This window comes from Felis catus, chromosome B3 (assembly GCF_018350175.1).
Source record: "Felis catus isolate Fca126 chromosome B3, F.catus_Fca126_mat1.0, whole genome shotgun sequence".
NCBI lineage: Eukaryota > Metazoa > Chordata > Mammalia > Carnivora > Felidae > Felis > Felis catus.
The window spans coordinates 34,669,576-34,692,087 of record NC_058373.1 but is presented as its reverse complement, the minus strand read 5'-3'; the positions used below and the strand labels follow the sequence as shown (position 1 = coordinate 34,692,087).

Below are 22,512 nucleotides of genomic sequence, written 5' to 3'. Positions count from 1 at the left end.
ATACTCTTAACTTTAGAGACCAAATTGATGATTACCAGAAGGGAGGTGAGTGGGGGAATAGGTAAAATAGGTGATGGGGATTAAGGACTGCGCTTGCCGTGATGAGCACAGGGTGATGTATGGAAGTGTTGAATCACTAAATTGTACACCTGAAACTAATATTACGCTGTATATTAACTAAATGGAATTTAAATAAAAACTTTAAAAAAAAGATACAGAGATGGCAAATGCATATGAAAAAATGTCATCCTTTGACATTAGGAAATTGCATATTAAAACAATGAGACCTCTACACACCTTTTGGAGTGACTATTATAAAAAAAAAACCCTGACATATAGCAAATGCTGATGAGAATGCGGAGCTGGTAGGAATGCAAGATGTTACAGCCACTTTGGAAGACAGTTCGGCAGTTTCTCATAAAGCTAGTCTCACTATATAATCCAGCAATTGCACTCTTAAGTATTTACCCAAATGAGTTGAGAACTCGTGTTCACTCAAAAACCTGCAGACAAATATTTATAGCAGTTTTATTTATAATCACGAAAATCTGGGAGCAACCAAACTGTGGTACATCCAGACAATGACATATTAGTGATAAAAAGAGAGAGAGAGCATGTGCTGTGAAGACACAAAAAGACACGGAAGAAGCTTTTTTTTTAATGTTTATTTTTTTGAGGGAGAGCGTGAGTCGGGGAGGGACAGAGAGAGGGGGGACAGAGGATCCAAAGTGGGCTCTGCGCTGACAGCAGGGGGCCCAGTGTGGGGCTTGAACTCACAGACTGTGAGATTATGACCTGAACTGAAGTCGGACACTCAACTGACTGAGCCATCCGGGTGCCCCAAGACATGCAAGAACCTTAAATGTAAATGGCTTAAGTGACAGAAGTCAGTCTGAAAAGGCTATATTCTGTATGGTTCCAACTATATAACATTTGGAAAAGGCAAAAACTGTAAAGACAATAAATAGATCAGTGCCAGAGATTCAGGGAAAGAGGAGGAGGGTTGAAGTAGGGGATTTTTTTAGGATCATGGAACTATTTTGTATGATACTTATGCATTTGTCAAAACACACAGAACTTTATAGCACAGAGTGAACCGTAATATATGCAAATGTAAAAATAATATTTAGGAGGTTAGAGGATCCAGGGAAGGAATGAATATAGACTATGACAAGAGAAGCTAACTGTATTTCAAATGTATGAACCAACCCCCCTTGAAGGGGTGAGGGGGGAGGTGTTGACCTAAGTAACTTTGGAATGAGTATGTAAGACTAAATGCTAAAGGAATTACACATCACAGTTATACTTTAGTTAACAAAGTTGTTTCCTGTGGGGGTTCAGGTTGAAAAATGCTGATACCACTACGCATATATTCTGGAATTAAACAATTAAATAAATGGATGAGATGGTGGGAGTCAGATTTCTCCTTGCTGGAGTAGGAATTTACAGATAAGTGAGGGAAAGAGGCTAGAATGATCCTTTTGATAATAGAATTGGGGTACATCAGTGTGAATTCATGTTTAGCCTAACATAGACATAAATGATTAAATATTATAGGTGTTTGTATACACACATGTTAATATTCACACATACATGTCCTTGCTCTGTTGGCAGAGGGCCTGAAAAAAATGACACCCCAGGAGCAAAAAGTATATCCAGCCACCAGATCTTTGGTTCCATAGCCTTCTCCAATAAAAGGAACCATGACTCCTTCGAGAAATGGCTGATTCTAGGACTGGGGTCGAAAATACATAATACGAGTCTAGAGAATCTTTTAGTGCCAGAAAGCAAGGGATGAATTAATTAATTGTAAATAATTGTGAATTAAAATGTGCTATACTGCTACAAGATGTTAATAACAGAAAAATGGGTGCAGAGTATATGGGAACTCTATGCTATTTTTTCAAGTTTTCTGTAACCCTAAAACTATTCTACAGTAACGTATAGTAAATAAATGAAAGTACTGTTGGAAGGTCTCACAATAATCCAGCGGTTTCTGTCTCTCCCGCAGTTTTGAAAGTGTTTGCTGTCTTGCTGACTCTTCTTCTCTCTCAGACATCACTTTTGATGGCAATCCAATAGCTCAAGAGTCATGGTACAAACACACTATCCTTCAGAATATGATGCAGCTGCGCCAGCTAGATATGAAGAGAGTTACGGTGAGAACTCTTGTGAAGCACTTGCCAAATTGTCTTCCTTACTGTGGATTGGGAGATTGGGGTGCATGTTCTTTGCTCGAAATGCTTCTTGGTTCTAATAAACTATGTTATCATGACAATATAATTCATAATTATACGTACAAATTTTTTTTTACCACCCGTCCCTTATTCGCAATTTCATCAAATAGCGCTGTTTAAATAACAGAAATTCACCTGAGTACATTTGAAAGATCTAATTGACTTTATTAATCAATTCATGAATTGGGCAGCATCCTCTCTAGCAAGTAGAGAGGTGCTCCCAGTGATTACAGAAAAAGAAAGGTTTTTAAAGGTAGAGAGGGAGTGGAAAAAGGGAAATTATTAGCAAGTTGTTGTAGGCAAGGTCACCCCTCTGAAGGGAAGGGAAGGGAAGGGAAGGGAAGGGAAGGGAAGGGAAGGGAAGGGGGGAAGGGAAGGGAAGGGAAGGGAAGGGAAGGGAAGGGAAGGGGTTTATCAGTAAACTTCCTAGTGCTGATGAGGAATTTCCCAGGTTGACTGGTTACAGGTTACATTTTGGGAGGGTCAAAACTACACTTAGGTTAGGTAATAAGTCTTGGTTTATTTGCTTGGGGCCTTAACAAGTGACACTATTTTCGGTCTTCTTTCCCTCTTTCTTCTTCTCCTCCTCCTCCTCCTTCTCCTTCATTCCTAACCTTTTATTTAAATTAATCATCACAACTGGTTTCCATTCTGGCTTAATACCCAACTAATAGTTTAGTTTGGAATGGATGAGTAAAAACATCATTGGTAAGTTACATAATGTAATGTTTTAAGAACGTGAGTGCCAAAGCCAGACCGCTTGAGTCTGGATCCTCGCTTGACCATATTCTAGCCGAATGACCTTTGGAGATTTACTTAACCTTTCTATATCTCATTTTCCTCAAAGTAGAATGGGAGGTCATGATTATGTCATAGAGTTGTTGTCAAGATAAAATAAAGTACTAACCCTTAGAACAGTGTGAGGCTCATAGGAAGCATCACATCGAGCTGTTGTGTGTAATGCCATACCTCTCAGAGTCATTCTCTTTTATTCGTTCTATCTGCATGTTAGGTATTTTCTATACTTAGATGTTTTAATATGGCTCCTGATCTAAGTGAAATGCTACACATGCACCTTCTAGGCATACAGTGCACATTAGCCTATCATAGGTTTCAAGAAGCTCTGTAACAAACTTGCCTTAATTGGTTTCATTGCAGCCCATATTTATTCAAATATTTTCCTATCTCAGAAAACACCCATTAATGATCTCAGTTCAGTAACCCCAGAGCTAGAAAAATATCCTAAACTTCCACTTGTTTTCTGACTTCTAGACTCTGCTAATTTTAATGTGGATTTTGAGTGGTCAGCTGTTCAAGTGCCAATTGACTCATTGTCTAGAATCCATTTTCACAATGTGCACATTTTACATTTCTGTCTCAGCAATATCGTGGCCATCTAAGGTAGCCAGCAAATAGTTACAAGTGTTGATGAATTCGTGCATGCCAGGGGTCTTCTAGGGCTCTGCCTGTCTTTGTTCCAGCATGGAGATGAGGTTCTTTGTCCTTAGTTTCTTCAGATCTACCCTGCGAACACTGTTTCATACTTTTACCCTTATCTCCATGTCTTTCTTAATTGAGCATCTTTGGTACTTACAGTTGCTCTTCCTGGTGAGATTGAGATGTTTGGGGTATGAAATGTTGCTAACTCATTTGTATAAATTAGTACTTAATTATATATTATGTTTCTCATAGTGAATTTCTGTCAGTCTTGCCTACCCAACTAATGTATACAATCCTTAAGGACAGAAGCCATTCTTCCTCCTTGCTCGATACATACAGATGGTCTATATACATGTTTATTTCCTTTCCTTCTCTATCTCACACAATGCTGAGAATGTAGTAGTATGCAATAAAGTCCCGACTGAGTGAAATTCATCTACTTTCATGCCTGAAATAAAGGAGAATAATGCTATATATAATCATTGTCTTTGTGCATTCCCGTGGGTTGTGTTTGTCTGGTGAGGAAATGAGAGAAAATCACCTGGGATGGGAGCAGAGCCAACTGTTCTGCTAAATACAGAGCAGCAATCCTTGTACATCTCCTCCTTCATGGTTTAATTTGAGAAATAAAAAAAAAATTAATGTCTTACTAAAAGCTTTCTTTGAGGTATAATTGGCATAAAATTAATTGTACATATTAACTATACAGGTTGATAAATTTCAACATGTATATCACCTGTGAAATATCACCACAGCTAAGCTTATTAATAATTCACCACCCTTGGGGCGCCTGGGTGGCGCAGTCGGTTAAGCGTCCGACTTCAGCCAGGTGACGATCTCGCGGTCCGTGAGTTCGAGCCCCGCGTCAGGCTCTGGGCTGATGGCTCGGAGCCTGGAGCCTGTTTCCGATTCTGTGTCTCCCTCTCTCTCTGCCCCTCCCCCGTTCATGCTCTGTCTCTCTCTGTCCCAAAAATAAATAAACGTTGAAAAAAAAAATTAAAAAAAAAAATAATTCACCACCCAGAAAAGTTTCCCAATGCCCCTTTGTTATCCCTTCTTTCCACCCCTCCCCACCCTACGGGAAAGGACCTGTGCTTTAATAAAATAATCTTTTTGCATCAAAGACATCTCAAGAAATCTTTCTTGGCCTTTGGCTCCGGACCCCACCACCATTCCAAAACCCCATCATAGTGAAGACAGGTTATAATGCAAAATGCCAAGCTAGAAAAGATAGGTTGATAGATATGTATATGTGCGCGCGCGCGCACACACACACACACACACACACACACACACACAGCACAATAATATTGGAGGATAAAGCACCCTTGTGTCTGCCAGAGAAATAGGAAAAGTTCCAAAGGAGAAAATACTTGATGTGGGCTTGGAGAGTGGTCAGGAAGAAGAGGATGTATCTGTGGAGAGTGTGCAGGGAAGGTGGAGGCATGCATAATGCAGAGACATGTGAGGGACTGAAAGCAGTTCAACATGGCTGGGCACTGAGTGTACGTGGAGGAGAGTAGCAGGAGCAAAGGGTGTCTCACAGGCAAGCGGTAGGCTATGAAGGGCATTTTATATCACAAGAAAGAGATTAGCTTCTTTTGTTTTGGGACATAACAGGAAGCTCTTGAAGAGTTTAAAGTGGTTAAATTACAATTGCCTATTAAAAAGAGTGTCTGCCTTGGTAGCAGCCCAGGGGATGAATTGGGAAGGATAGGATGGGTGGGATGAGAAACAGGGAGATTAGTTACAGTGAGAGCTTCCGGGGGTCTGACCCAGAAGAATGGCATAAGATAATATGAGGTCAGGAGACATAATGTGAGTTGATGGCCTCAGGTCCTATTTTGCTTTTGTTATCTCTGTCAAGAAGAATGGCTTATAGTCTGTTAAGAGTAGAAATAAATATTAATAGGAAGAAAGTAAAGCCTTGGATAGGTGAATAGATAAGCTTGATCTAGAGCCAGCTACCTGGAAAGGATCTGATAGTAAATATTTCAGGCTTTGGGAGCTATATAGTCTCTGTTGAACACTACGAAACTCATTGTAGTGTGAAAGAAGGCATAGACATTACATAAATGAATGAGCATGCCTCTGTTCCAATAAAACTTTATCTACAAAAATAGGTGACAGGCTGGATTTGGTCTGTGGGCTGGAGTTTGCCAGTCCTTGATCTACAGAACTGAATAAATATAGTGAATAAATAATTACTAGAAAGAATCTTTCTCTCTTTGAAAGAAACAGTGTAGAATAGTAAAGCATCTGCACGGTAGGATGAACTGATCTGTCTTTTTATCATAAAGGGAAAGAATATAAATTTCACAAATTGTGACAGTAAACTTGATGTTGAATACGAAGGAAATCTAAATTGGATTATTGGAGGAGTTGTCAGTACTAAAGGCATTGATCACTAGGAGGCAGCAGTGGTTCACTAAAAACAATTCATGCCAGACAAATTAATTTTCTATTTCAGATATTGTAAATCGGCTCTCTCCGAGAAGTGTTCCAGTGTTTTGCTATTTCAGCCAAGCTTTTGACAAAGTCTTTTATGATATTGCTTTGAGTAAGTTGTATGACTACAGCACAGTCAAGTGAATTTGGGATTCCAGCGTCCCTACAACACAGGAAGCAGTGGATTAAGGCCAGCCTGTAGAAGAATCTGTACTGGTGTGCCTTGAGGCTTTTTCCTCAGGCCCTTTCGATTCAATATATAAATATTTTTTAAATGTTTATGTATTTTTGAGAGGGAGAGAGAGACAGAATGTGAGCAGGGGAACGGCGGAAAGAGAGGGAAACACAATTCAAAGCAGGCTCCAGGCTCTGAGCTGTCAGCACAGCGCTCAACACAGAGACTCGAACCCATGAGCCACGAGATCATGACCTGAGCTGAAGTTGGACACCCAACCAACTGAGTCGCCCAGGCACCCCTGATTCAATATTTTTGTTAATGACTAGATGAGAATATTTCTGTTTTTCTGAGAAAGTATATAATTGACAGGAACTAGAGAACTTGGAGATCCTGATATACTGGTTAATCGAATCACAATCCCAAAGTAGCTCAATAATCTAGAACAGGGTTTGGCAAACAACAGCCTGTGGGCCAAATCTATTCTGCAGACTATTTCTGAGCAGGTCTCGGGCTAAGAAATGGTTTATAGATTTTTTTTTAAAGCATTGTATTTTTAAAAAATAAAAGAAAAACCATGCGTGATAGAGATCTCATGTGGCTCACGAAGCCTGAAATATTTACTATTTGGCTCTTTCCAGAAAAAATTTGCTGACCTCTAGTGTAGAAAAATAAGCATAATTTAGCAAGACAAAAATAGATAAACTGAAAATCCTGCACTTTACTCCATAACAACAAATAATCTCCAGCACAAATGCAGAGTTATGTGAGATGAGACTCAGCAAATTAAGTTACTTGTGAGATGTGATCATTAGAAGTAAATATGGTTTAAAACAATATCATTTATAGAAACAATTCAGAAAAATGGAGACAGTAGTCCCCATTTTTTCTTTAATGATCAGATTTCACCTGAACTATTAGTTTTAGGGGGTGACAACGAACTAGAGTATGTCCAGAGAACCTGGCACAACTCATTGACAGAGGGGAGCCATAAGGAAGATATTACAGTGGTCTTCAAATATTTTCACAACTGTCCATAAAATAAGAGAATAGACACATTTTGGGGGCCTAGAACAAAGACAATCGTATAGACAATTCTACGAGGCAGAATTTTCTCCTTTTAATTTCTAAGGCAGTGTTTTTCTAACACAGGCACTATTCTCAGAATTCTGAAACAGACACGACTTCATAATTTCTAAAGTTTTCACTTCAGACCCACATTTATTGGCTGAATATGACCTTGTCTACAGTTTGCTCTCCAAGAATTGGAACAGCCTTATCTGAGACAGAAGTGAGTTTTCTGTTTTGGTAGCCATTACTGATGCTCGCCAATACCTTCTGATTCGCCTCCTCTTTTTGGCAGGTGGAAGCATTCCCCTTCAACTTAGGTGTGGTTGTGCAACTTGCTTTGGCCAATGAAGTGTGAGCAGAAGTAATGTATATAATTTTCAGGCAGAAGCATTTAAAAGCCGATGTATGATTTTCACTGCTTTTCTCCTGTGGTGGTCATTGTGGAGGCATGTATTGAGTTGAAGATGCCGTCACATCACAGCACCCAGGAATACTTAGGCAGTACATGGAGGGCAGTTGTAGTGTTCTTTGAACCATCAAGAAGTAAGCTTTTGTGTGGGCACCCGGGTGGCTCAGCCAGTTAAGCGTCTGACTCTTGATTTCAGCTCAGGTCATGATCTCACAGTTTGTGAGCTCGAGCCCTGCGTGGGGCTCTGTGCTGGCAGTGCAGAGCCTGCTTGAGATTCTCTCTCTCCCTTTCTCTCTGCCCCTCCCCTGCGTGCTCTCTCTGTCTCAAAATAAATAAACTTAAAAAAAAAAGAAGTAAGCTTTTGTCATAAGCTCCTATAACTTTTGAAGTTGTTACGGCAGCATAACCTAGCCTATTCTGCCTCCCCTCCCCCTAATATTTAAGAGCTAATATCCCTGGGCCAAGAGAAGTCAGGTGACCTGGCTTCCAGCCTTCACTCTGACATTAACTGTGACCTAGAAAAATCAGTTTTCTCTGTTAAGAAAAAGGTTGTTTAAATGAAAAATATCTCTTGTAGACAAAAACTCTGATTTTAAAGTCTGTTTTAATATTTGTTGGAGTCAAGGAAGTAATGTCTTTTATAACTAACTATTCTAAAGTATATGGTTAAAAACCCACATTGCCACGTATTTTTCTAAATTCCACATAATAAATTACTGCCTATATTAGGACCACTATTATTTATTGGAGCAAAACTTCTCATATAAAATATGCATTGTTTAGAGCCTTAATAGTCTGCTAACAGAGTATAATCTAAGTTATCAAACACCTATTAAATCACAGTACTTCTTAATTAATTTGAAGTCATTTCTATATTTTATCTTCATGACAGACTGAAGTAAGGAAAAAAGTATATATTTTTTGGTCCCAGATAGATCCTTTTCCTTTGCTATATAAAGGATATGGCTTTGATCCCAGACATTGAACTATTATCATGAAGATGCCAGAATTTTACAGTTTTTTCCTTCTTACCAACAGATTTATAGCTTATCTTTACAATTAGAGGTTTATTTTTGTTTCCAAGTTTAGTTACTCTATAATTATTTGGGCTGAAATATAGTCATCAGATGTATAAATTCCTTAAAACACTCAATATTTGAGTTGATTTGGCATGTATCCAGTTTTCTTAGGTTTAGCCTTCCTTTTAAAGTCCTACTGCCTTTAATAGAAGCTCAAATTCTTTTTGAAAATCTGATGAAATCATCTGTTAAGTATGTGTAATACGTGATCCATACAGTTTCCAGTACTGTTTGAAATTGGCTCTTTGAATTACCAATCTGTTTCTAGTTCACATTTTATAGATGAATCAACAATTGAACATCAATATAGTTTGCTCTTTTAAAAAGTTTGTTCTGAAATAGGTTATACTTAATAGGTTCCAAATCAGTATTTACTGAACCAAAGAGTTTAATTGTTAATCCAGCTATTTTGGGAAGCTAGGAATCAAGCTTCTGAATTTCCTATTCACTATATTTCTCCTCATAACCACTATTCAGCCTTCAAACACCAAGAATAACTATTTTCCATATTGTAAAAGACTTCAAATTCACCAAAAGTCACATTCAATTTCCATTCCCTTTAAAACAATTAAATCATATAGCAGATTACTACTGAACTTTAATAGCTTTCATATCTTTCTAAAATCAGTAAAATACATTTAAATGTGTTCTTATTATAAAAAATACTACAAATTCCATTTCTCACAAGACATGGCTTCTGATCCTGATCCTGACTTTGTCACTAGCCATGTGACCTTGTATAAATTACTAACCTTCTCAGAATATTCAGTTCTTCATTTCTAAAATTAGAGGGTTCCAATGGATGCATTTCTGGTTTTCTTTTTAGCTCCGTGATAATTTTTCTTCATGCATTTTTTATATACTTCTTTAGTCTAGGTCTTTTCTTTCTTTTCAGAAGTATTTATAATGGCTCACCCCCCAGAATACATTTTCATGACCTCTTTGACCTTCCTTACTTCTAACATAATATATGTACTGATCAGGATAGGCTAGATGATACTGTAGGAACAACTTCTCTGACCTCAGTGGATTAAAGCAACAAAGTTTATTTCATGCTCATACTGCCTGTCTGCCCATAGTATGTGGTCTGGGAACTTTGCTCTGTGTTGTCCTCGTTCCAGCACCAAGGCCTTCAAAGTACCCACCATGTGGAGCTTTACAGATCCGATAGCAGAGGTGAGAGAGAGAACAGCTATGCCATTCACGGTCTTTGAAATCTTCCTCCAGAAGTAAACACATGTTACTTTTGTTCATATGACATTGGTCAAAGGAGGTCACATAACCGCACCTAACTTCCAAGGGACAAGAATTGCTATCATACAGTATGCCCTGGACGTGGAAAGACACAGGAATACTTGGTCAACAGCTCTTGTGACTATCTGTCATGTTTTAAATCACACACTGACTTCTGGTAGGGGTGGGAATCAATACTACATTTATGGAGGGCAGTTTGTCAACATATCAAGAGCCCTAGAAAAAGGTGTCTTCCATTTGATTTAGTGGTCCTGGTTTTAGGAAATTATTGAACAGATCTATGAAGATGTATATTTAATAATTAATTCTTCAAATATATATTTATTGGCTATCCTGTGTCAGGAGCTGACATGGTCCATACCTTCAAAGAGCTTTTGGGGTAGGACAGGAGAGAGAGAGTAGCAGAAATAATTAAAATGGAACTGGTTAAGTCCTATTGTGGGGGAAGATACGGTTCTATGAAGGTATATGGGAAAATTTTTTCTGACCTGTTTTCCAGTTGCCTGATTCTCTTTAGCTGTGTACAATTTGCTCTTCAACTCCCTTCCACTGGATTTTTTCATTTCACTTTCTGTATGTTTTCATTTCTGAAAGAGTTCTTCAAATGTGCTAAATTACTTTTTGTAGTTTCTATCTCTGAAGATATTTTCAAGCTTGTCTTTTCAGAAGGAATTGTTTTCTCAAATTGTGACATCATCTTGAACACCTGCAAGTCTTTTGATACTAAAATTTAAAGTTACATGGTTATAATTTGCAAAATGTGATAATCTTTAGGGGGAAAAAAGCCCATGACCCACATTGTGTATACATATAATATAGTGAATATTATAAGGTGACACAGAAACGACAAGATGTGATTTACCGTGTTGGAATTGTGGCCGAGTTTTAAAATTTTTTCTAAACCATAATGTTATTTTGTAGTTTTTAGAATTTAAGAAATTAGACTGGCCAAATCAACTTAAAGAAAGTAAAAGTAATGTATTAATGGAGAATAATTTTATTAATATTCAATGTGGAGAGTTTTAAAAGGCTTTCACACTCGTTTTATTATTTAAAAAGCTCTGATTTACATCCATAGATCAAATTAAAGTTGTGAGAAGTGTAATGCTCGTCATATCTTCATAGTAGAAAGATTTTAAGTATTTCTATGTGAAACTGTAGTGCATGGCTCTGGAGAAAAAACTATGTAAACCTGCTCCCCCTTTCTTCTTGCTCTTTTCATTCTGTTTTCTTTCGTGTACTAGCTAGGCTCAACTCACATCAACAATTGGGAGTAGAGTTAAGAACATAGTTTTTTTTACAATTGGGAAGGAAGCAGAAAACGAGACATTTTTCTACGAGCAAGTCGTACGCTTCTCACAAAGAGAACCAGGCTTGCCGAACCCAAGAAATAAAGGTTAAGTACTTCATAACACTTGTCAACACTTTTTTCTTTTAGGAAGAAGAAAGGCGTATGGCATCTGTTGTAGCCAAAAAAGAGGAAGAGAAGAAGCGGGAAAGTCATAAACAATCCTTGCTGAAGGTACTTTCTCGAACGAGTGCATGCATGTGTGCGCCCGCACGCTCACCTACGCCGAAACTAGCTAGCTAGTCAGCTGAAAGCGCAGTTTCCACATTTGGTAAAGTTTTCATTCCTATCAGTAGAATGTTTTTAACGCTTACCCTGAAAACTTTTAGCAGTTACCTATAAATAAACCTGTGCTTCTGAATTGCGACATAATGTACAGTATAAAACACATGCAAAAGCTAGACATTTTAAAAGGAAGAGATGGAAAATAGAGCACAAGCTACAGTTGTTTTCCACACCAGTGCGTCACCCTGTGTGTCCCTGCCATGTGGGCTTCATTTCAGAAGCCAGTGTTAATAGACCACTGTCTTTACTGAGCTATTTTAATGAGCTCTGATACATGGGTTTCTTTTGTGATAATTGCTTCTTACATTTAAAAACTTTCTCTACTAGCCTCTCTTCTGTAGAGGTGGTAAAGATTTTGAGGATTTAGGAATTAAAACTTGTTTTAAACTAGATTTAGATAATTTAGCATATCAGATAAATTTTCCTTAAATAAAATGCTTCCTCTTAAAATATTTTACATTCGCATCACAGAAGTATGATGAATGAAGACAGCTTACAGTTTGCAGCCTGGATCATGCTCATCCTCTTCTAAAATTAAAGATATCACCCTGGTTATCATTACTCAGTCTTGTCTAATGTGGGTGCTTTTCTTTTTAAAAATGAAACTGCCGTTTAGAATTCAAAAAATGACTAGTAGGGATACAAAGTTGTACAAAATAAACTTAGGAAACAAGGGAACTTATTGGGGCGATGGAAATGTGTGTCTCGATAGGGGTATGGTTACACAGGTGTATGCATTTGTCAAAAACGATCAAGGGGTATACTTGAATCAATATGTACTCTATGAAAACTACTCCGAAATTCACAAAAAAGAAAACCAACTTGGTCCCAACCCTCTTGGCTCAAGCTACTACTTCAAAAGTGTTTAGAACTCTTACCCGTTGTGCTACAATTTTCTCACTTGCTGTTGTTTCTAACCTCCTGACGCCTCCCCAACTTTTATGTTTCCCCTCATCCCATTAATTAGATGTACCTAAGCCCTCTCTTGACATCTCTGTCATACTGATTTTAGCCAATAGGATATTAGTCTTAACTATTGACTAAGGGGGCCAAAAAGACACTTTGGTTTATAGGAAATATAGTTGTAGGCAATATTTTTTCAATGTGTAGGAGCAAGATTTACCATTGCCAGATGATACTATTGGTAAACTTTTGGAATAGTTCATTTACAAAAAGTAGCAGAGTTGATTCTTGAACAATATGAGTTTGAACCACACATGTGCACTTATTACATGTATTTTTTTCAAAAAATACAATACAGTACTGTAAATGGATTTTCTATTCCTTATGATTTTCTTAATAACATTTTATTTTCTCTAAGTTACTTTATTATATGAATACACTATATAACACATATAACATACAGAGTATCTGTTAATCAACTGTTTATGTTACGTTATGTTATCAGGAAGGTTTCCAGCCAACAGTAGGCTCTTAGTAGTTACGTTTTTGAGGAGTCCAAAGTTCTATGCAGATTGTCAGCTCTCCTAACCCAACCCCTATGTTGCTCAAGGATCAACTATATTTCCTATTGTACAGCTGCTGCTTTCAGATACATAAGTGAATGAATGAATAAATGAATAAAAATACATAAGTAAATAAATAAAGCTCTCGGACCAAAAGTAGATTTTTGTTTGAGCACTGGAGCATGGAAAGGAAGAAAAACAAAGAAGCTCCATTGGCGATTTAGCTTTTAAAGGCACCATTGTACGTTGAGCCTTACAACTTACAAGTTGAGGCAACAAATTGCACTTGACTCCACCTTTGCACTAAAATGTTTTTCTTATATACCCAATTCAGATGCTTTCCACTGTCGGCATTTTTGGAAATGTGCCATTAAATATTTAGCCAATGTGGTTTTTACATGTTTGGGAAATTTTTATAAAAACTTAAAAAAAAAAAGAATGCTTCGCTTGAAGTCACTAAATAGGACCCTTTAATTATGAGAGTTATTTAGCTTTAAAATTTTTTAATTAGGAGAAAAGCATGGGAAATCCAGAGATCTGGATTCTAGCCCTAGCTCAGATTTGAGATCACAGTACCAAAGACCCTCAGCATTTGCTGGCTGTTGTTTATGCGACAACACCTATTGATCGTTAAGAAAAGTGGGTGGGTGGTTATGAAGGGACCAGAAGAGTTCATTGACACGTATCTTCTGCCTTGTTGCTTTTCTATCTTTCTGTTTTCTTTGCAACCTTGGAAATAAATGGAAGTGATGGTTACAGGATATACTGGTGTGGAATTGCTTGGATTATGAAGAATAGACTCAAGTGACAAAAGCTGAAATTTGGAATCTTCTAAAATAATTGCCACCTTAACACGGACTTGGCAATGTATTGCTGTCTAGCTGTAGAGACATGTCTATAACTGATATGCCAAATGCATCCATGATCTTCAAGCAGAAGATTTTCCTTGGGGACCCCCTCTTCTGCCTTGCAGAATCTCTGGCCTTTCTCTTGTTTTTTCTCTTGCACCAGATACCTAGAGCCCTTATGTGGCCCCCTGGCCAGCCAGTGACCTCCACCTGACCCCAGACTGCACTCCTGTTTTAAAATATGTCTTCCTCTTCCTGGCCCCAGTACTCTTAGTCATCCATTCTCTTAGTCAACCTGGTGTTGATCTAATTTCAATGATCCAAATAAAGGAACTTTAACTTTGGGGTAGGTATAGGAAAGTGTTTGTATTTTCAGGGTATCTTATAAATTTGTTAACATACTCAGTGGTATAAAGATATTGTGTATCTCTTTTCTAAACATAGCTGTATCTGCCTCATTAAGAATATTTCTTTCCACCAACTACCAGTCAGCCAGGAAACCAAATGCATGGAGCCAGCGTGACAGCCATCTGCCATTATTAACTCACTGCCCCTGGCTCTTTCAGAGTAGCTTGATACTGAGTAAAAATGACACTACTTAGATTAAGAATTGGGTTGTATCAGTTATCCATGAATAACTGAAATAGAATTCCTTAGGGTAGGATGCTGTTAATATAGATTTGGAAAAAAAATTTTTTTGACAGTAGAATAGCAGATTCCTACTTGCTTTAGACAAGGGGGATACACATAAAATGCCCCAAAGTCTCAGAAGTATACACATATTAAGCATAACCCATTTAACGATATAGACACACTTGAAATGCCATGCAACAGAGAACCCATGCTAAAAACATTTTTAAACACAGAACTTCTAAAAAGTTTAGTTTTAATTAAGCTTTGTTATCAGTTTTCATTCCTACCCAGTGCCATTTTTCCATGCTAAAATTTTAGATCTCCAAATATAGGCAAAGAGATGGAACCAAAAATGTATTATTCTGCATGTACATATTCCCTGAGGAAATGGGCAAAGAATCTTCCTAACAGCCCTCACCAACTCCAGAGGCAGCAGGTGAGAAGTCAGTATCACACAGCTGACTGGATGAGCGTGCTGTCAGTAAAGAGGAAAGGGGAAGTGTCTACTTGTAGCACTCTGACCATATCGACATGCCATTTAAAAATGTTAACTTTTGATAATGGAGACTTTACCAGAGTAGTGATTATTTTCTTTATCAACTTAATACAAGCTGAGTAGAAACATTGCAGCCTGGCACATTTTCCTTCGGGACCAGTAGCCTTAACAACAGCTGGGAGCTTTTAGAAATGCAAATTCTCAAGCCCCACCTCAAACACGCTAAATCCGAAAGGCGTGAGAACCCGCAGTTGGTGGGTTAAGAAGTTCTCCAGGTGGTTTGAGGCACGCTAGGTAAAGTACGAAAACCACTCTACTAAGACATCCATTGCAGATACTGAATTACTTCTTTCCTATTCCTCTGGGATGGTACTAGTTACCTAGAAATATTTCAACCTAGTACAATTTCTTTTAGTGGTCTTTATGTACTTCTTCATTTTCAGACATTGTAATTCATGCTGTGAAGCTTGGAACATTGACCAATCCCCCCTTCTTCTCCCCACCTCTCAACCAAGATTATTGCATCGTAGTAGTCTGAATTATTAGGTAGGAAAATTAAAATATTATTAGTTTTCTTCTCACTACGTTGAAACACAGAGGCATATAAATTTCTGTCCAATTAAAATCTCAGATAACAAGTATAAAAACTTCTGCCAAATTAAACTTTCAGATAGCTAATTTTCGTATCTCCAATGGGAGTAATTATTGTTTGTGTGTAATTTTTTCTCTTTAAGGATGACAGACCACGGTTGAGATGTTTGAATGCACAGGGTAAATAAGGCCGCCGTACTTTTAGGAGCCTATTTGCAGCTACGTATAAGGAGTAAGACTCCTTTAAAAAGTGTGATAAGTAGTACAGACAACTTGCTTCAGGGATACTCGCCTGCTGCAAAAATTGCTTTATATAATTCTTGTCACAATAAACTTCTTCATAGGAGAAGAAAAGGTTAACAATTAACAACGTAGCTCGAAAGTGGGACTTGCAACAGCATCGAACACCCAACATTGCTACAAATCAAGATACAAAAGTTTCTGACTCTCCTTCTCAGGACCCCTCTCAGCTCCATGGAAGCGCCGTCGTCTCTGCATTTCCAGAGGAAACAGGGTATGAATGGTATTCTTTCCAGGTACTAGTGTCTTTGGGGAACTGAGTTTGGAGCAGAAATGGGGAACTATTTCACATATAACTATTTAAAAATAGTTATCTTAAGAAAGCCTACTAAGATTAGAAATTTAAATTTATTTATTTTTACATTTATTTATTTTTGAGAGACAGAGAGAGACAGAGCGTGAGCTGGGGAGGGGCAGAGAGAGAGGGGGACAGAATCCAAGGCAGGCTCCAGGTTCCGAGCTGTCAGCACAGAGCCCAACGCGGGGCTCGAACCCAGAACCGTGAGATCATGACCTGAGCCGAAGTCGGACGCTCAGCCGACTGAGCCACGCAGGTGCCCCTAGAAGTTTAAATTTAAAAGTGAAGGTAGAAATACTGAAAATATAAACTGACCCCTAATTAAAACACACACACACACACACACACACACACACTCTTCAGTGCTTTCCTATTTTTCATGGGAAAGAAACCCCAGATTACTTAATGTAGCCTAGGAGGCCCTCTACCCACCTAACCTATTTCATCCCTCACCATCGGACACTAATTTGACCGTGCGTCAGGGCCTTTCAGAGCGGTTACTTCCCATCTCAGAGCCTTGCTGCTACAAACAGCTGTGTTGTCCCCTGCCACTACTTCCCTGCCCTGCTTCCCTCCCCCTGCCCTGGCTAATGCCAGCCTGCCAGTTTTAAAGTTAAACCTCACGTCCCCGGAAAGCCTTCCCTAACTACCCCCTGGAGACTAGACTAGATCAGATACGCCTCTTATCTCTCTCAGTACTGTGCACTCCCCCCTTCTCAGCACTTACATAACCATGATTAAATAACTAGTGGGTAATTAGTTGTTTCCTGTCTTCCCTACTAGAGTATAACTTGAAGAGGAAAAGAATCCTGATTCCGATTGCTGATGGTCTTGACCCAGCAGCCAGCACAAGACCTTACTCCTAACTAATAGTATTAAGCAATTTTGGCATAAAATCTGAATAATTACTCCAGTTGTGTTCTATAATATCGATCTATCCCAGTGTCTTACAGCCTCTTTTCTTCTGTGACATAGGTGCCACATAATTACATATCCCCTGGTTTGTGAGCAAATCTGAGTACATTATGTAGATTTTACATATTTCTCTTCCTCTTAAGAAAGTATATTGGAATCAAGTAAATGTGAGGGATATAAAGCATATTTATGTGTATAGTTTATTTATAATTTTAAAAATATATTATATGTAACTTAAAAATAAAGCCTAAAAGTCAAAGATAGAATGCATACCAATTTCATTTCATTTGATGAAGCTCTATTACCTAATGACCTTAACCAAATTACGAAGCACACTTCAAACTGAACGTGATGTAGCTTTTCTTTTGAGTTTTCAGGTCATATTCTATAAACTTTTTCATACACAAAGAATGCCATGAAGAAAATAATTTAAGAGGCATTAGACTAACATTTTGGAAGTTTTCCGGAGTTAAAGAGTGTGACATATATTTAGACAAATATACTTCAAAAATGTTAGTTATAGGATTAATTTATATGGATCCGTGTACTTACTTTAGCTCACGTGGGTATCATATCCACATGCAGAGCCTCTCAGCCCTTTCAGCTAGCAAAATAAAGCAATAAGAATAGCGATTTTATAAAACAATTTATAAAACAATTTATAAAACAAATATATATCCTTCTTATATTGCCCTAGAGCTTTATGTAATATTCTTTTACTTGGTCAGAACTATAACATTTTATAAAGTTAAAACTTTAGATTTATGACATACACTACACAAGTCAGTTTATTTCTGATGGCTCTTTTTAAAAAAATTTTTTTTTCCTATCTTCCTTAAGATGGTTTCCTAGATCCAAGTTTATCCAAATAATCTTACACATTATATTCGAAAATTTTAATAAGGTTTAGAAGTTAGTTCTTTCTACATCAACTTTATTTTCATATGTAGTGTTAGGTGAGAGTCTAACCTGATTTTATTTCAATTGGTTAATTGATCATAGCATTGCTTAATTAAGGTATTCTCTTTTTTAATGAGAATGCCATTTGCCTCTTACATTAAGTTCCTGTAAATATTTGGAAATATTTCTGAACTTCCTATTCCATTTCACTTATCTGTTTATCTGTGTTAATAATCATAACTATTTTGATGATAGTAGTTTTTTGGTACATTTTAATATCTATGTAGGGGAAATCTTTCACTATTCAGAGTTTTAATTCTCCCACACTTGTTCTTCCATATGAACTTTAAAATCATTTAATCTATGACTAACATTGTATGTTGAGTATACTTCAGTGAAAAATTATTCATCTAAACAGAAACGTTAAAAATCATATTCAAATGACATTTAAGGTATTAATTTCAGAGGTATTGACATTCTTAAGATAATAAATCATCACTTTAAAAAGCATGGTATATCTCCATTTTTCCAGGTCTTGTTTGGTATCCAGAGGGAGCTAATTAGGGAAGTGTTGAAAGATTGAAGGAAAATTCTGAAGAACTAAATGAGCTTAGAGACTATGAAATTGTAGCAACTATAGTCAGAATTGTTGAATGAGTATTCCAGGAGCACAGAGTAGGTAGGTATAACAGTAGAGAAGCTATGTGTTTGATAAAGAATAAGGAGATAAAGGATCAAAGGTAAACAATAAAAAATTCAAGTATAATGATAAAAGGAAAAATGATGGGTCATATGGTCTGGGCTAGACTTTTAAAGAATTAAAAAATAGAAGGTTGCCTACAGATTAGGAGAAAATTTAGTATTTCTGAGACCAGAAGTCTAAATGAAGTTGAAGATGAGAAGCCTAGGAAGTAAGAGGGTTAATAGTGAGCTCAGATAGTGGGAGTTTATGGTCAGGGTTAAGATGTTGAAGTTGAAGATTTTAAAGGCAGGACATATCTAAGTAATGACAACATTCAGAGCAATTTGGAGGCCACTGTTGTGGCCATGGCGTGGGTCGTTGGAGAAGAGAAGTGAAGGTCACCAGAGGGAGATCAGTTGAAGCTGTTATTGAACATATTGCAGTTGATGGTAGAACTAGATATGGAGCAAGGGGTCAATGCATTCAGCAGTGATCAGCCTTATCTCCCTCCAGTCTGAGTCATGCATCCTATGCTCTTGTTAAACCATTCACTATTCCTGTTTTATTGGTGTTGGCGGCTACAGCGAGTGCAGAAATGTCTTTGTTTATTAACTTGCTCTTTTACCTCGCAAAACTATCTCTGACAGGTGAATCCCAGACTGCTAATATGATTTTCCCAACGCTTTGAACTTTTTAGGCAGCTTATGGCCAAACGTTCTGTGATCCTCTAAAATCATTTAAAAGTATAGAGTCTTCACTTTTATGGCCTCAAAAACAAGCGATGAGTTCCAAGAGAAAGAGGAAGTATCTGTTAGTGAAAATTGTTATGCCTTATACTTACTGCCAAGAGTTTCAGAATTTTTATTAAAAGTTCCACAAAGTCAGAGAGGCCTTTTAAGCAAGAAGTACAAAGGAAGAGTTTGGGAGAGATGGGAAAAGTGATGTATGGGTTCAGTGGAGAGGATGTGGAGAGCAGTAATGAATCATTGGAAAGGGATCCACGATTTCTGGCAAAAGATTTGTGTTTTACTGATGTAAGTTCAAAGTGCCATGGAGACACCATTTTCTCGGTCTGATCCTTTTAAGAACTTAAACACTGTGAAGTCAAGGAGACACCGATGATATTTGAAGTCAGAAAAGTAAAACTCTGAACATAGTGAATTATTGGTGAAACTTTAACGTAAAATTACTTGTAACTTCTACAATGGTTAATGATAATTTCTTCCATTTAGTTGGCAGTTGTGTGATTCATGTAAAATCTCTTGCATCTGCAAGATAGAAATATTTCTGAAAGCTGATTATACCTTGTATATGTATATACCAGAGGCTTTTTTTAAAGTTTGTTTATTTATTTTGAGAGAGAGACAGAGAGAGCATGCACAAGGTGGGGGGGGGGGGACAGCAGAGAGAGAGGAGAGAGAGAATCCCAGCACACTGTCAGCACGGAGCCCGACATGGGGCTCAATCTCACAAATCCTGAGATCATGGCCTGAGCTGAAATTGAGTCGGACACTTAACCAACTGAGCCACCCAGGCACCCCTACACCAGGAGCTCTTAACCAGAGTATCCAGACTGACTGTTTGAAATTGAAGTCTTTGTTTCATACTTGAGCTCTCCACACCATTTGACATAGTTGACACTCTTCATCTTGAAGGGCCCTTTGCATTCACTTTCCTGATAGCACATTCACCTGATTTTCCTTTTACCTGTGTGGCTGCTGTTTTTGTTTGTGTTTTGTTTTAAATAATACCTTGCTAACTCCTTTTCTACCAAATCTCTAAATGTATATTATGCTTTCTCGATTTACAAAGTTTAGATAGACTTTTGTGGGGCGCCTGGGTGGCTCAGTTGATTAAGCGTCCGGCTTTGGCTTAGGTCATGATCTCACGGTTCATGAGTTTGAGCCCCATATTGGGCTCTCTGCTGACAGCTCAGAGCCTGGAGCCTGCTTCTGATTCTGTTCTTTCCCTCTCTCTCTGCCCCTCCCCTGCTCTCTCTCTCTCTCTTTCTTTCAAACATAAACGTTAAAAAAATTTTAGATAGACTTTTGGCCATAATAGACAAGGATTCAGCTCACTCACTTGTTACCCCCCAACACTATATACCTAGAGTTTTTTTATTGAAAACTTTTGTAATTTACTATAATTAAACCTCTATTTTTTGTTCCATCTGCTATAGACAGTAGCTCTCAAGTTTGCATTGTGCAAGATGAGTCTACCCTTCTTTTTACTTCTCCCACTTTTGTCCACTGCAACTTTCTATGAGCTATACTTTTCTTATTTCCCTTGTGATTTCTTCATTGACCCATTGTTTAAAAGTGTTTTAATTTCCATAAATTTGTGAATGTTCCAGGTTTCTGTTACTGGTTTCCAGTTTTATTCCATTGTTTTCAGAAAAGATGTTTTATGTGAGATTTGTTTTGTGATGTAACATATAGTCTATTCTGAAGAATGTTCCATGCACACTAGAGAAGAATGTACAGTCTAATGTTTTTGGATAAAGTCTTCTATGTATGTTAGATCTAGTTGATTTATAGTGTTCTTGAAGTCTTCTATTTCCTTATTGATTTTTCTGCCTATTCTATCTATTATTGAAAGTAGGATATTAAAATCTCCAACTATTATTGCAGATCTATCTCTCCCTTCAATTCTGTCAGTTTTTGCTTTATATATTTGGGATGTTAAATGCACTATATTTATAACTGTTCCACCTTCCTGATGGATTGACCTTCTTATCGATGTAAAATGTCTTCCTATATCTCTTGTAACACTTTTTGACATGATGTCTATTTTGTCTGGTATTAGCAGCCACTCTAGCTCTCTTTTGGTTATCATTTGCATGGAATATCTTTTTCCATCCTTCCAATTTCAGTCTACTTGTGTCTTTTAAGCTTGTTGACTGCCTATAGTTAAATCTTATTTTTTTAATTCGTTCTGCTAAAAACCTCCTTTTATGTGGAGAATTTAATCTATCAAGTCCTCATAAGAAAGCACTTAATTCTATCATTTTGCTCTCTGATTTCTTTATATATCTTTTTTGTTCCTCAATTCTTCCACTACTTTTTTTGTGTGTTCAAGTGATTTTTAGTGTGCCATTGTGATTCCCTTCTCACTCCTTTTACTGTATATATTTCTTAGCTGTTTTCTCAGTTGTTACCCTGGGGATTACAATTAATATCATAAATAATAACAGTTTAGGTTGCATTAATACCAGTATAGTTGCAATAATAGATAAAAATTTTGCTCCTATATGGCTTCACTCTGTGTATGTTCTTATTATCACAAATTTCATCTTTATGTACTATGTGCACGTTAACATAGATTTATAATTATTATTTTATGCATTTGTCTATTAAATCATATAGAGGAAAAGAAGAGGTACCAGTTGAAAATACAGTTATACTGGCTTTTATATTTACCTATGTAATTACCTTTCCTGATATTCTTTATTTGGCTTTGAGTAACTACCTAGTGTCCTTTTATTTCAATCTAAGTGGCTACCTTAGCTTTTTTTTGTAGGGCAAGTGTACTAGCAGTAAGCACAGCTTTTATCTGAGAATGTCATAATTTCTCTCTTCATTTCAAGTGCAGTTTTTCTGGATATAGAATTCTTGGTTGAAAGCTTTTTCTTTCAGCA

The 22,512-nt window shown here is 37.3% G+C and overlaps 1 protein-coding gene across 7 annotated transcripts in view; it reads left to right on the top strand.

The window, feature by feature from the left end:
• Window positions 1–22,512, top strand: part of LRRC49 (leucine rich repeat containing 49) — a 156,193-nt gene that overhangs the window by 84,422 nt on the left and 49,259 nt on the right. For all 7 annotated transcript variants that reach the window (XM_045059088.1, XM_023255098.2, XM_045059087.1 and 4 more), the window contains 3 exons: window positions 2,012–2,159; window positions 11,552–11,635; window positions 16,125–16,294. In XM_045059088.1, coding sequence (XP_044915023.1) covers window positions 2,012–2,159; window positions 11,552–11,635; window positions 16,125–16,294 — 402 coding nt within the window. The remainder of the gene's footprint in view (window positions 1–2,011; window positions 2,160–11,551; window positions 11,636–16,124; window positions 16,295–22,512) is intronic.